The sequence below is a fragment of the Ursus americanus genome, chromosome 13 (genome assembly GCF_024610735.1).
Source record: "Ursus americanus isolate L20-20 chromosome 13, mUrsAme1.1.p, whole genome shotgun sequence".
Taxonomy (NCBI): Eukaryota; Metazoa; Chordata; class Mammalia; order Carnivora; family Ursidae; genus Ursus; species Ursus americanus.
In genome coordinates, this window is record NC_142139.1 from 41,631,816 (window position 1) to 41,644,864 (window position 13,049).

The 13,049-nt window shown below is 37.6% G+C and overlaps 1 protein-coding gene across 1 annotated transcript in view; it reads left to right on the forward strand.

The window, feature by feature from the left end:
* The window catches only part of MND1 (meiotic nuclear divisions 1), a 66,416-nt gene that overhangs the window by 12,823 nt on the left and 40,544 nt on the right, over positions 1-13,049 (forward strand). Inside the window, exons 4-5 of the mRNA XM_045798630.2 lie at positions 657-714; positions 3,862-4,010. Coding sequence (XP_045654586.2) covers positions 657-714; positions 3,862-4,010 — 207 coding nt within the window. The remainder of the gene's footprint in view (positions 1-656; positions 715-3,861; positions 4,011-13,049) is intronic.

Genomic DNA, 13,049 nt, shown 5'->3' on the forward strand with positions numbered 1-13,049 from the left:
CAAATAAATAAAATCTTTAAAAAAAAAAAAAAGGAATAAAGAAGTGTTCTACATAGATTTTTTTCCCCAACTACAAGCAAGATTACATATTCTGCATGTTTATCTTCCCATACTGTTTTGTTTTGCACGTGGTGGACATGCCACCTGTCTAGGTGAATCACTGATAGGCAGCCATGAATTGTATAATTTTCCTATTGTTTAGGTATAGCTCTTCCGTGAAACCGTAAGTGGAAACAAATCTTGACAACTGCCTGTTGTACTTTTAGTTAGAACTGCCAAATCTGTGGCATATGATATATGCTAAGCAAATGACTGTGTTTTCTTAAAGCGTTAGAGAAGGTGATTATCTCATGTTAAAGAATTCATTTTAAGTAGTCTTTATACTTCTTTGGGACGATTTTCTTTACATTCTTCTCTCCCTTTACTTTAAAGAACTGCATATTTGTGCAATATCTGTCCCTTTTAAGTTCTGTTGAAGGTATTGAACAGAATAATTGCAGTTTCTTCTAGATCTAAAATGCTTGATTCTGTTGCACTGTTCATTACCAGACACAGCTTTTATAGTAGTGTTTTACTAATATAGGTATGGTAAATATAAATATATTAGTAGAAGATAAATACATGTTTTTCGTCTCTTTTCAAACTCTTTTAAACAGAAAGATGTGTTTCAACTGAAAGACATGGAGAAGATTGCTCCCAAAGAGAAAGGCATTAGTGAGTATCAAAGATGGGCTGAGATATTTTGGGAAATATTGGTCATCTTTTCTGCACTAGTCTTTCATTTTATGAAAACATAAATTTCTAGAGATGAAGAATGTTTGTGAAAGTCTTTATATGATGTCCTTGGGCCATGGCCATGATTTTCATGAATGGGGTGTCTGCTTTAGGAAAATTACAGTGGAGTATGCATGCATACTTACACCTACACACGCATGCATGCACACATCCGTACACAAATACATTTATTTACAGGTGTAATTTCCTTCAAAAGAAGAAAAAACTGTTCAAATATGTTCACGTATTTGTTAAATGTGACTTTGTATTTTTACATGGTATATTCGTTTTCTGTGGCTGTTTAACAAATTATCCCAAGCTTGGTGGCTTACCACAGTAGAATTTATTCTCTCATAGTTTTGGAGGCCAGAAGTCTAAAATCGAAGTGTTGGTAGCGTTGGTTCCTTCTGGAAATGCTGAAGGAGAATCTATTTCATGCTTCTCTCCTAGCTTCTGGTGGCTGCCAGCAGGGCTTGGCTTAATAACATCATTCTAATCTCTGCCTCTGTTTTCCCATTGAATCCCCTTTGTTTTCTCCCATTCTGTCTCATATAAGGACATATGTCATTGGATTTGGGACCCACCCTAAATCGGATGATTTCATCCCGTGATCCTTAATTGTACCCTTTTTCCAAATAAGGTCACGTTCACAGGCTTTGGGAGTTATCTTTTGAAGGGTCACTGTTAAACCCACTACATATGATATATTTATTTTTTTAAACTTATTTTCCTTATATAAGCTATACATGTTTAACAGATTTGAAAATTATAAAGTATATAATCAAAGTCAAATTTTTCGTAAGCCCTCTTTCTGGGGTCACCTCTGTTAACATTTGGTTGTATTTCGATGTCTTATTCTTAGGTTCTATCTGTCTGTGTATGCATGTATCTGTCCTTTTTTTTTCCCCCCAGGGGGAACCATGCTGCATATGCAGTTTTGTGTTCATGTATTTTTCTTATAGCATTATATCATCTACATTTCCCTATGTCATTTGCTTTTTTAAAAAAATGATGTATAACATCTGCATCTCCTAATGTTTCATTCTGGGACCACCTACTGTGCTATAATTTGTATAGCCTGTCATTATTATTGAACTGCTAGGTTGTTCCCAAATTTTGCTGCTAAAATTAATGAGTACCATGCGATCTATAAATTTTTTTTCTAAAAAAACTAATTTTTTAGAGCAGTTTTAGGTTCACAGCAAAATGGAGAGGAAGGTACAGAGATGTCCCGTATGCTTCCTGCTCCCCCACATGCATAGCTTCTCCTATTGTCACCATCACTCACCAGTGGTGCATTTGTTACGGTTGACGCATCATAATCACCCAAAGTCCATGGTTTACATTGGGATTTACCCGTGCTGTCATACGTTCTGTGAGTTTGGATAAGTGCATAATGACACAGATGAGTATTTTTACTGTGCTAAAAACCCTGTGATCCATCTATTCATCCCTTTCTCTCCTCACCCCTAAATTTATTTCCACATCTCCTACTACTTCATTAGGAAATGTTCCTGGAATTAGAATAGAAAATAGAGACTTGGGGCACCGGGGTGGCTCAGTCAGTTAAGCATCTGACTCTTGATCTCAGCTCAGGTCTTGATCTTAGGGTCGTGAGTTCAAGTCCCACACTTGGAAAAAGAAAAGAAAAGAAGGTCTTGCGTAGTTTTAGGCATTTAATACATACTACTCCCAAAGTGCCTTCAGGAAAGTTTATGCCGAATTATATTCACATTCATTTCTCAGAACTGTGTGTTCATTTTTAGAATCCTTGATATTTCATTTCACTTTGTACTTCTTTACAAGTGAGGGTGGATTGTTTGTACATTTGGTGTTGATTTTTTTAAATTTGTTAAATCTGTAGTTTTCTAATAGATTTTATTATATTTGGGGATCTGCTGTAGGAAAAATTGAAGTGGACATGAAAATATGGATAATTTCTTGGTACAGTTTTACTTAACAGAAAGTAAGAATTGTTCATGAATTTCAAACATGAAATATGACTTTATATTTTTATATGCTATTTTTTAAAGCTTCTTTCTGATTTTTTTAAATCTTACTCCTAACCATAACATTCAGTTCACAAGTTTTTTTTTCTTTTTTAGTTTTCTTAACAAAAAAGGCAATACACATTCATTTTTGGAAAAAATAAGAGAAATGAACGAAAAGGAAATAAAAATGCCTCTTACCCACCATTCAAAAATAACCACTGCCTAACTAGTGCCTATTGTCTTTTAACTTTTTTTTTTAATTCTACATAATACATTTTGAATGCATATATACGCCATTAAATACTTTATAACATAAATTTAATGATTACATAGTATCCTATCGCAATAAAATACTTTTAAAAGTCCACTTATTTGGGGCGCCTGGGTGGCACGGCGGTTAAGCATCTGCCTTCGGCTCAGGACGTGATCCCAGCGATCTGGGATCGAGCCCCACATCAGGCTCCTCTGCTATGAGCCTGCTTCTTCTTCTCCCATTCCCCCTGCTTGTGTTCCCTCTCTCGCTGGCTGTCTCTATCTCTGTCAAATAAATAAAATCTTTAAAAAAAAAAAAAAAGTCCACTTATTTGACTGGTTTCCAATTTTTTGCTGTTGAAAACAGTGCTTTGACAAGCATCCCAGTGCATGTCCATCATTATTTTCTTTGGCCAAATTTTATAACAATGGAATTTCTACATAAAAGGCATGCATAAATCTAAGGTTTTAGATACATATTGCCAGATTTTCTTCCCATGTTGAGAGTACCCATTACCCTGAATGTTTTACTATATTTTTTAGGTGTTTTTAATTTGATAGTCAAGAAATCCTATCTCATTGCTTTATTTTGCGTTTCTTCAGTTATTAGTGGGGTTGACGTTTTTGTTTATTGACTGTATATTTTGTAGATGTCCATTGATGTACTTTTGTTTTTCTGTTGACGTATTTGTGGTTTTTGTTGTTGCTATTTTTAAAAGCTCCTCGTTAATTTATTAACCCTTGATCTGTAATATTTGCTGCAAGTGTTATCTTCAGTTTTTAGCCTTTTAATTGTATTTATGGTGTGTCTTAATAAAGAGTCTTTAAAAATGATGTTTTTTAGCTGCTATGTCAGTGAAAGAAGTCCTTCAAAGCTTAGTTGACGATGGTATGGTTGACTGTGAGAGGATTGGAACATCTAATTATTACTGGGCTTTTCCAAGTAAAGCTCTTCATGCGAGGAAACGCAAGTTGGAGGTTCTGGAATCTCAGGTAAGTCACTGCAGGTAAAGATTACAGATTTGTTTTGTAAGAAAGAAATTTGTTTTATTTAATCTTCTTTTCATGTAGTGGTTTCCATTAAATTTTAACATGCATTATTTGACTCAGAATCTAAAGATAATCAACATCTCTTTCTCCTAAACAATGCAAGGAGCTTAGAATGTTTTAACTTTCATCCTCCCACCTGCCATGATGTTATTTTATAGTATTTTAGTTCCTTTTAGGGTTACAGAAGAATGGATGGGAAGGTACAGAAAGTTCCCAAATACAGTTGATCCTTTAACAACATGGGGTTTGAACTACATGAGTCCACTTATACATGGATTCTTTTCGATACATATAATACTGTAAATGTATCTTCTCTTTCTTATGATTGTCTTAACATTTTCTTTTCCCTAGCTTGCTTTATTATAAGAATACAGTATCTAATACATACAGCATATACAAAATATGTGTTAACTGTTGTTGGTAAGGCTTCTGGGCAACAGTGGGCTATTAGCACTTAAGTTTTGGGGGAGTCAAAAGTTATATGTGGATTTTTGACTGCATGAGTGTCACCCCTAACCTCTGCATTGTTCAGTGGTCAACTGTATAATTCTCCTCCACTATCCGAAAGTGGAACATTCCTGTGAAACCTTTTGTAAGCTAAAATGGCATGAAGTGAAAAAGCAACTACCATTAATCTATATGGAAAAAATTTTTGAGTGTTTCTGAACCCCAAAAGGAGCCTCTCTTTGGCTTTTCAGATACCTGTAGGACACATCTTGCTAACAGATGCACAAAATAAATCAGGATAAAGTGCAGATGCTCATAGATCCAGTTCAAAGCCGTGGAGCCTGCTGCTCAGATGCTGAGTGTAGCTCCCAGGGAAGGAGCTTGCTGGAGCCGCTCTCACTGATCTGGGTGCGTGCTACCTCAGTACTGGCTAGCTGCACAATGAACGCTGAAACAGTATTTTTGCTTTTTATCTTTTTTTGTAAAAAACAAAAATACTCTTCAGATATCTTTTAGTTAGCAAAAATGGGTAGTAATATAGGTCTTTCATAAAAGGAAAATGGCATAACATGAACTTTTGAAGAGTGGGGATACCTGTACCATCCCTTCTCCCTACCTACACGCAATTTCCACTGTGATTTTCGTTTTGTATTTAGTGTAGTACAGTTGTTATAGTCGATGAGCCAATATTGATACCTTGTCATTAAATAAAGTCCATCGTTTACATTAGGGTTCACATTTTGTATGTTGTGTGAATTTTGACAAATGCATAAATGTCGTGTATCTGCCATTACAGGATCATACAGAATTGTTTTGCTGCCCTGAGAATCTCCTGTGCTCCAGTTATTTGTCCATCCTTCCCTCTCCCCTAATCCCTAGCAACCATTGATATTGTTTACTATTCTACAGTTTTGCCTTTTTCTGGAATGTCGTATAGTTGGAATCATGCAGTCTGTAGCCTTTTCAGACTGGCTTCTTTCACTTAGTAATATACCTTTAGATTTCCTCCGTGGCTTTTGGTGGCTTGGTAGCTCATTTCTTTTTATTGCTGAACAATATTGCATTGCATAGATGTGCCACAGTTTGTTTATTCATTCAGCTATTGAAGAAAATCGTGGTTGCTTCCAAGAACATGTATTTGGTCTGTATTATAAGATTCCACTACATTTTTTTTAAGATTTTATTTATTTGATATAAAGAGACACAGCGAGAGAGGGAACACCAGCAGGGGCAGTGGGAGAGGGAGAAGCCACCTTCCTGCTGAGCAGGGAGCCCGATGCGGGGCTCGATCCCAAGACCCTGGGATCATGACCTGAGCCGAAGCAGATGCTTAACGACTGAGCCACCCAGGTGCCCCAAGATTCCACTGCATTTTAATTTTATTTTTTTATTCTTTTATACAACTGAGGGGGTGAATAATCATGTGGAATTTATAGTGTAGGCAAGAAGTGGAATTTTAGGGAAATGGGCTATGGACTTGTTTTGGGGTGAGGCAGGGAAGAATCCTGATTCTCTAGAAGATAACAGGAATAGGAAAAGTGAATCAAGAATAGTAAGGAGATGAATTTTTTTTCTGTTTGGAGATATATGGGATTATGTTTCTTCACAGGAAAATTCTGAAACACTGCTTTTTTAAAATGTTGCTCCTGGGTCCAAGAAGGTCAAAGTTTGTAAGTAGCCCTGAGTCAGTCTGTGTTTTTAATTATAAGCAACACAAACTAACTTTGGCTGAGTTCAGCAGAAAACGAATTTATTGGAAGATAAAAGATGGACTTACAGAATCACTGGGAAGGCTAGAAACCCAGTTCTAAAAGAAGGCAGGAACGAGGGAAGGTGCACAGCCAGACTACAGCCAAGGTCACGCCATGAAACCTGTGTTCTGAGGATTCTGCTGCCCCAGAGCCATGCCATGACCCCTGCATCTGGCTCTGTTGACATTGCTGACCTCAGAAGTGGATTCCACTGGTGCTCATGACCCTGGCTAAAGAAGCAGATGTTGCTGCTGCCCCCCCACCCCCGCCAAACCCTCAAAAGAATAAAACAACTCTGTCCTAGCTACCAGTCACAGTTTTGGGAAGTATATGTCATTGACCAAGCCTGGGTTACATGCCTACACTCTAGTTGCCAGGGCAACTGGGGAAATAAAGGATTGGGGTTTCTAGTTTCTATGATGGGCAGTAGCTCCCTCCTGTCGGCACCCGCAATTCCTGAAAGAGGAAGAGGGTTTGGATGCTGAGTGGCACTCTTTCTCCTGCCAGGTTAGATATTTACAAAATAAATCAACAGAAAAAACTGGAAAAGAGCGCAGGACTTGGAGTTAGACTAATAACAACAAAATTATTGAATATGTACTGTCTTCTGTGTGCCAGATACCATTCTAGGCACTTGGGATCTGTTAGTGGACAGAGTGGAAGTGGGGAAACAAGTAGGTTAAGCTATTGGAATAATCCAGCTGTGAAGTAATGGTGGTTTGGACAAGGTGGTAGCAGCCCACCTACCCCTCCTTAGCTGTAGGCAACTAGTAACCTACCTCTTTCTTTCTTTTTTCTTTTCTTTAAAGATTTTATTTATTTATTTATTTTAGAGAGAGCGTGTGTGAGCAGGGGGAGGGGCAAAGGGAGAGAGAGAGAGAGAGAGAGAGAGAATTTCAAGCAAACTCCACACTGAGCGTGGAGCCTGACTCAGGGCTCAATCTTGGAACCCTGAGATCATGACCTGAGCCAAAATCAAGAGCCAGCCACTCAACTGACTGAGCCACCCAGGTGCCCCCCCATAAGCAACTTTCTGTTCTTGTAAATTTCCTTGTTCTGGACAATTCATGTGAATGGAATCACATAATGTGTATCTTTCATGATTGGCTTCTTTCATTTAGTGTAATGTTTTCAAGGTTTGTCCGTGTTGTAGTATGTATCAGTATGCCATTCCTTTTTATGGCCAAGTAATATTCCATTGTATTAAGATACCACATTTTATTTATCCGTTCATCAGTTGGTGGCTATTTGGGTTGTTTCCACCTTTTGACTGTTATATGTGATGCTGCTGTAAACTTCATGTACAAGTTTTAGTGTGGACACATGTTTTCATTTCTCTTGCGAATTGCTGGGTCATATAATAACATGATTAATTGTTTGAAGAACTTCCAAACTTCTCTCTAATTTGGCCGCGCCATTTTACATTCTTACCAGCAGTGCGTGAAGCTTCCAGTTTCACCACATCCTCACTGAAACTTATCATTACCTGACTTTTTTGACTCTAGCCATCCTAGTGGTTGTGAAGTGGCATCTCATTATGGTTTTGCTTTCCATTTCCCTGATGACTAATGATGTTGCGTATCTTTTCATGTGTTTACTGGCTATTTGTGATCTTCCTTGGAGAAATGTCTATTCAGATCCTTTTACCCCTTTTTTAATCTTTTAATCATGTTGCTGCATTTTTTTTCCTGCTAGGAAACAACACGCATATTCTTCACTCAGCAACTTTTTTTAAAACTTAATCATGAAATTAGAAACTTTATACAGGGTAATTTACTTTCAGGCCTTATTGCATTTTTCTATCTTCATGGTTTGTTCTTTTATCCTCTTTGAGAATTCCCTTGCCCTTCTTTTCTAACTAGCCAAATTCTACACATCTGTCTTCTCAGAAACCATCTCAAGCTCCCATAGCTTACAGTGTTTTGGGCCTTCTCTAAACCTATGATATTTTTGGCTTTACCGTAATATAATGTATTGCTTTGGTACATACTGCTGGTTTTCTATGTAATGAACATTGCTCCTTTCTTCTTTACTAACAAAACATTTTGTTGAGGCAGCCGCATGTCTTACGGAAAAAATGCTCATCTTCCCACACTCCCTTGCAACTAAGAGTGGCAATGGAAAACAGTTTTGAGGAGTGAGATGTAAGTGAAAGACTAGTTTTGAGATTTGTAGGAAAGTGTTTACTTTCCTCATAAAGGCAAAACCCTTTCCCCTTCTTTACCATGATGTGGACATGAGATTATATTGTAACCCGACAGTAAGAAGCATTAGGATGAAGACCTGTTCCTTAAGAATGTCAGAGCCTGAATAAAAAGGGCTCGGGTCTCTGGTGGCATTTTGAGATGCTGCACTAGCCTTGGACTACCTAACCTCTGGACTTCTTAATCCAGTTTTAGTCAAAAGTTCTGTTATTGTAGCTGAAGGTATTCTAAATGGATACAATTGCTTTGAAAACTTCTTTTACATAAATGTAACTTAGATTTTTTATTCGTTGTCTATCACTTTGTAAGAAACTGTTTGCTCCAAAACTTTGGGGCTTAAAGAAACAAATACTGATATTTCACAGTTTCTGTGGATCCAGGCATGGCTTAGTTAGGTACCTCTGGCTCAAAATCTCACATAAGGTTGTAGTCAAACAGTTGACTGGGGACGCATTCTCATCAGAAGGCTCATCTGGGAGAGGATTTACTTCCAAACTCAATCATATGGTTATTGGGTTTAGTCCCCTGAAGGCTGTTGGACTGAGGGCCTTGATTCCTTGATAGTTTTTAGACAGAGGCCTCCCTCATTCCTTATACCAAGGGCTTCTCCATAGGACAGCTCACAGTATGGCAGCTGCCTTCCCATAGAGCAAACATGAAGAGAGTCCAAGACAGAAGCTACTAGGTTTGCTAGCAACTTAATCTTGGAACTGACATCTCTTTACATCTGCTACATTCTGTTTTAATGAAACAAGTCATTAAACACAGCCCAGACGTAAGCAGAGATTACAAATGGGCATAAATACCAAGGGGCAGGGATCATTGGGGCCATCTTAAAGGATACATGTAGAGGATACATACCACAGATTTTAAATTTTGTTTAACTTTTTACATGTATCAGTCTTATCTTCTTGATTAGTTTTTAATAGCTTTATTAAGGAATAATTGACATACAAAAACTCACATTTAAAGTTTATGAATTGGTAAGTTCTGGCATAGGTATACATCCATGAAACCATCACCACAGTCAAGATAATGAGCATATCCGTCATCCCAAAATTTCTTCATTCCCCTTTTTAGTCTTTGTCTCCTGCCCTTCCCTGCCCTGCGCTGCTTCCCCTGCTCCCATTCCCAGGCAAGCACTGGTTTGCTTTCTGTCACTATACATTGGTTTATGTTTCCTAGAATTTTATATCAATGGAATCATACAGTATGTAGTCTTTTTCCTGGCTTCTTTTACTCAGCATAATTGTTTTAAGGTGTATCCATGTTGCTGTATTATTCATTCACTTTTATTGCTTAGGGATATTACATTGTCTGGAGATACGACAGTCTGTTTATCTTTTGATAGACGTTTGAGTTTTTTGTTCTAGTTTTGGGCATTAGAAATAAAGCTGCTATAAACATTTGTGTACAAGTCTTTGTAGGGATATATGTTTTTATTTGTGTTGGGTAAACACCTAGGAGTGGAATGGCTGGGTCATATGGTAGGTGTTTTTTTTCACCTGTTTTCTAAAATGCTTGTGCCAGTTTACATTCCCAGCAGTAATGTATGAGAGTTCCCAGTCCCTCCACATCCTTGCCAATACTTGGTATCATATGCATTCTAATAAGTATATAGCGATATCTCATTGTGGCCTTTTTCCGTTTCCCCAATGATTAATAATGTTGAGCATCTTTACACGTGTTTATTTGTCATCCATATGTCTTCTTTGATAAAATGTCAATACAGATCTCTTACCTTTAAATTTTTTTTTTTTTTTTTGGATTGCTCACATGTGAGCTGGGACGGGGCGGGGAGGGTCTGAGGGAGAGGGAGAATCTTAAGCAGGCTCCATGCTGGGCGTGGATCCCAACGCAGGGCTCAGTCTTATGACTTTGAGATCAGGACGTGAACCGAAATCAAGAGTCAAATGCTTAACCAGCTGAGCCACCCAGGTGCCCTCCTTTTTTGTCTTTTTTAAAACTTGGGTTGTTTTTATTATTGAGTTTAGACAATTCTTTATATATTCTGGGTGCAATTCCTTTATTAGATAAATGTTCTCTGAACTTTTTTCTACCAGTCTTTGGTTGTCTTTTCATTCTCTTGACTATCTTCTGAAGAACAGAAGTTTTTTTAATTTTGTTGAAGTCCAATTTATCAATTTGTTTCTTTATGGTCGGTGTTTTTGGTGGTATATCTTACCTTCTTCCAGGTAATTATTTGTGCCTGAAATTGGGCATAACAGGTGCTGATTAAGCATTTCTGGGTTGATTTCTTGAGCCAGAAAAACTCTGCCTTTCAGGGGAAAAATGGCCAAATGTATGTTTTTTATTTCTTTGCCTCTGAATTTAGCGTAATATCTACTTAGCAAGTGGAGGAGCTTGGCAAATAGAAGTAAGGAAGAGATCTAATTAGAATCTCCAGTACAGTGAATCTATTTTTAAAAAGTGAACTTGATATCACTGTTTGGTCTGAATGTTTGAGGAATAGGATGTTCTAATTAGTTACTGTTAATATACTCCTCTCCCTACAGGTCTGAAAGTTGGCATCAAATGTGTTTTGTGACACACCCCTCTCTCCACTTCCCCATTTACAAGCTGGAGGTCAAAGATTAATCTTACACACCTGCTCAGAAATCAGGTCAAGTTAGAGGTGAGCACTAGGTAGTTGTTCTGTAACTTCTGTTCTGAGCACTCCAGAAGTAAATGAAAAACATGATTTTGATATGTCAGTTGTAAAAGGTTGATAGCCCTTGACATTTACTATATATAGTTATTTAAAAAACAAACGAAACTCAGTGCCTTTTCACTGACCTAAACCTGCTTTATTCTTTCACTAAAATTTGATATGACATGTCAGTATCAGACGGTGCCCCTCAACCATGGTTCTGAAGATCACTTATTTTAAAGAAGCAATGTGGCTTAATGGAAAAAGAAGTAGTTCGAAGTGAGACATGGGTTGAAATCACAGCCTCACTTCTTACTAGTTGTGGGATCTTCGAAAAATTTTTTAACTCTTTAAAGCCTCAGTTTCCCAGTTTGTGAAATAGAGATTATACTTGAAAGGGTTGTGGTACAGATTAAGTGATATGTGTAAAGTGCCTGAAATACTAGGTACTCAGAGATTCAGCTGAATTAGTATTCACCCAGGAGTACATACCGTAAGTTTATTTGTTCATTCAGAACAAATATTTGAGGATCTGCTACGTGCAAACCAATTTACCAGATACTGGAGGTCCTTTGTAAAAGTAGAAGTGAAGATTCATGCTCTGTAAGAACTTGTTGCTGTGCTCAAGATAAGATATCTGCCTGTGAAAGAGTGAAATTTAGAGTGAAAAGTGTAATACGAGTTTTGAATGAGTGGTGATTAAAAGTGCTGGAAGGGAAGTTGGGATTCATATGAAGATAGAAAGTACTCAGTGTTGCAGTGAATCAGATTCCAAATTCAAGGTTGCTCTGAAGGATCAGTTTATTCAGCATATTGCCAAAGTGAAAGGTTAGCTTCCTTTGAGTTTCTTGTTAATTACTTCCAGATTAGAGAGAGCATGGAGGGACTCTAAATTTCCTTCGTTCTTTTCATTTCTTTTGTTCTTTTCATCATTCTGTTCTGCTTTGGTTCTGCCAGTGATTCCAATTATGTACAGAAATGTATTCATCCCTTTAGAACGGACATTCTTGTAGTAGATCTGAAAATTAAATCAAGAAACACATTTTTTTTTCTCCCTTGCCTTTAGGTTGTATGTATTGATCATTATTAAAGACAGTCTAAAAGCCTCATGGTTATAATTTATGTTTCTCTTTAACATATTCTAAGATGGCAAATAAGCCCATCAACTATGTGTAGTTTGCATTAACTGCTTTGAGAGATATTACTATATGCCTGCTCTGTGCATGCACTGTGCTAAGTTCTGTGGGCAATAGAAAAATACTAGAACATGTGTTTCATGTTCTGTACTTGGTAAGGCAAGATAAATACCTTAAATAACTTTCATGAAAAGACATAGTTAATTAGCCTTTTAATTTATGTAAGATAAGTGCCAAATACTATCTGTTCTATGGGTCCTAATTGTTCTATGAGTTGAGAGGATGAAAGATTTTTATCAATCCACATACTTAGGGAGACTTCCTAGAAATGATTATCTTGAGCTGCAAGTTGAGGGATTCAGGTGGATGGAGGAGATTCTCAAAGGGGGACGGACGGAGCCATTGATGCTGATGTTGAAAATGGCAGCCAAAATTCCCTGAGTACTTAGCCAGGTACAGTTTAAGAGTTTGTCTTAGTCCATTCAGGCTGCTACAACAAAATACGACAGACTGGTTAGCTCATAAACAACAAAACCTTGTTTCTCACCATTCTGAAGGCTGGTCAGGTAGGAGCACTCTCCTGGGTCACAGGCTTCTCGTATCCTCACCTGGTTTAATTGCTTCGGCATCTCTCTGGAGCCTGTGTATGTGGCACTAATCCCATTCCTGAGGGCTCACCTTCATGACAGCAGTACCTCCCAAAGGCCTTACCCACCTAAGGTTATCACCATGACCTTTGAGGGTTAGGATTTCAACATGTAAACTTTGGGGGGAACACAAACATACCATAGCAG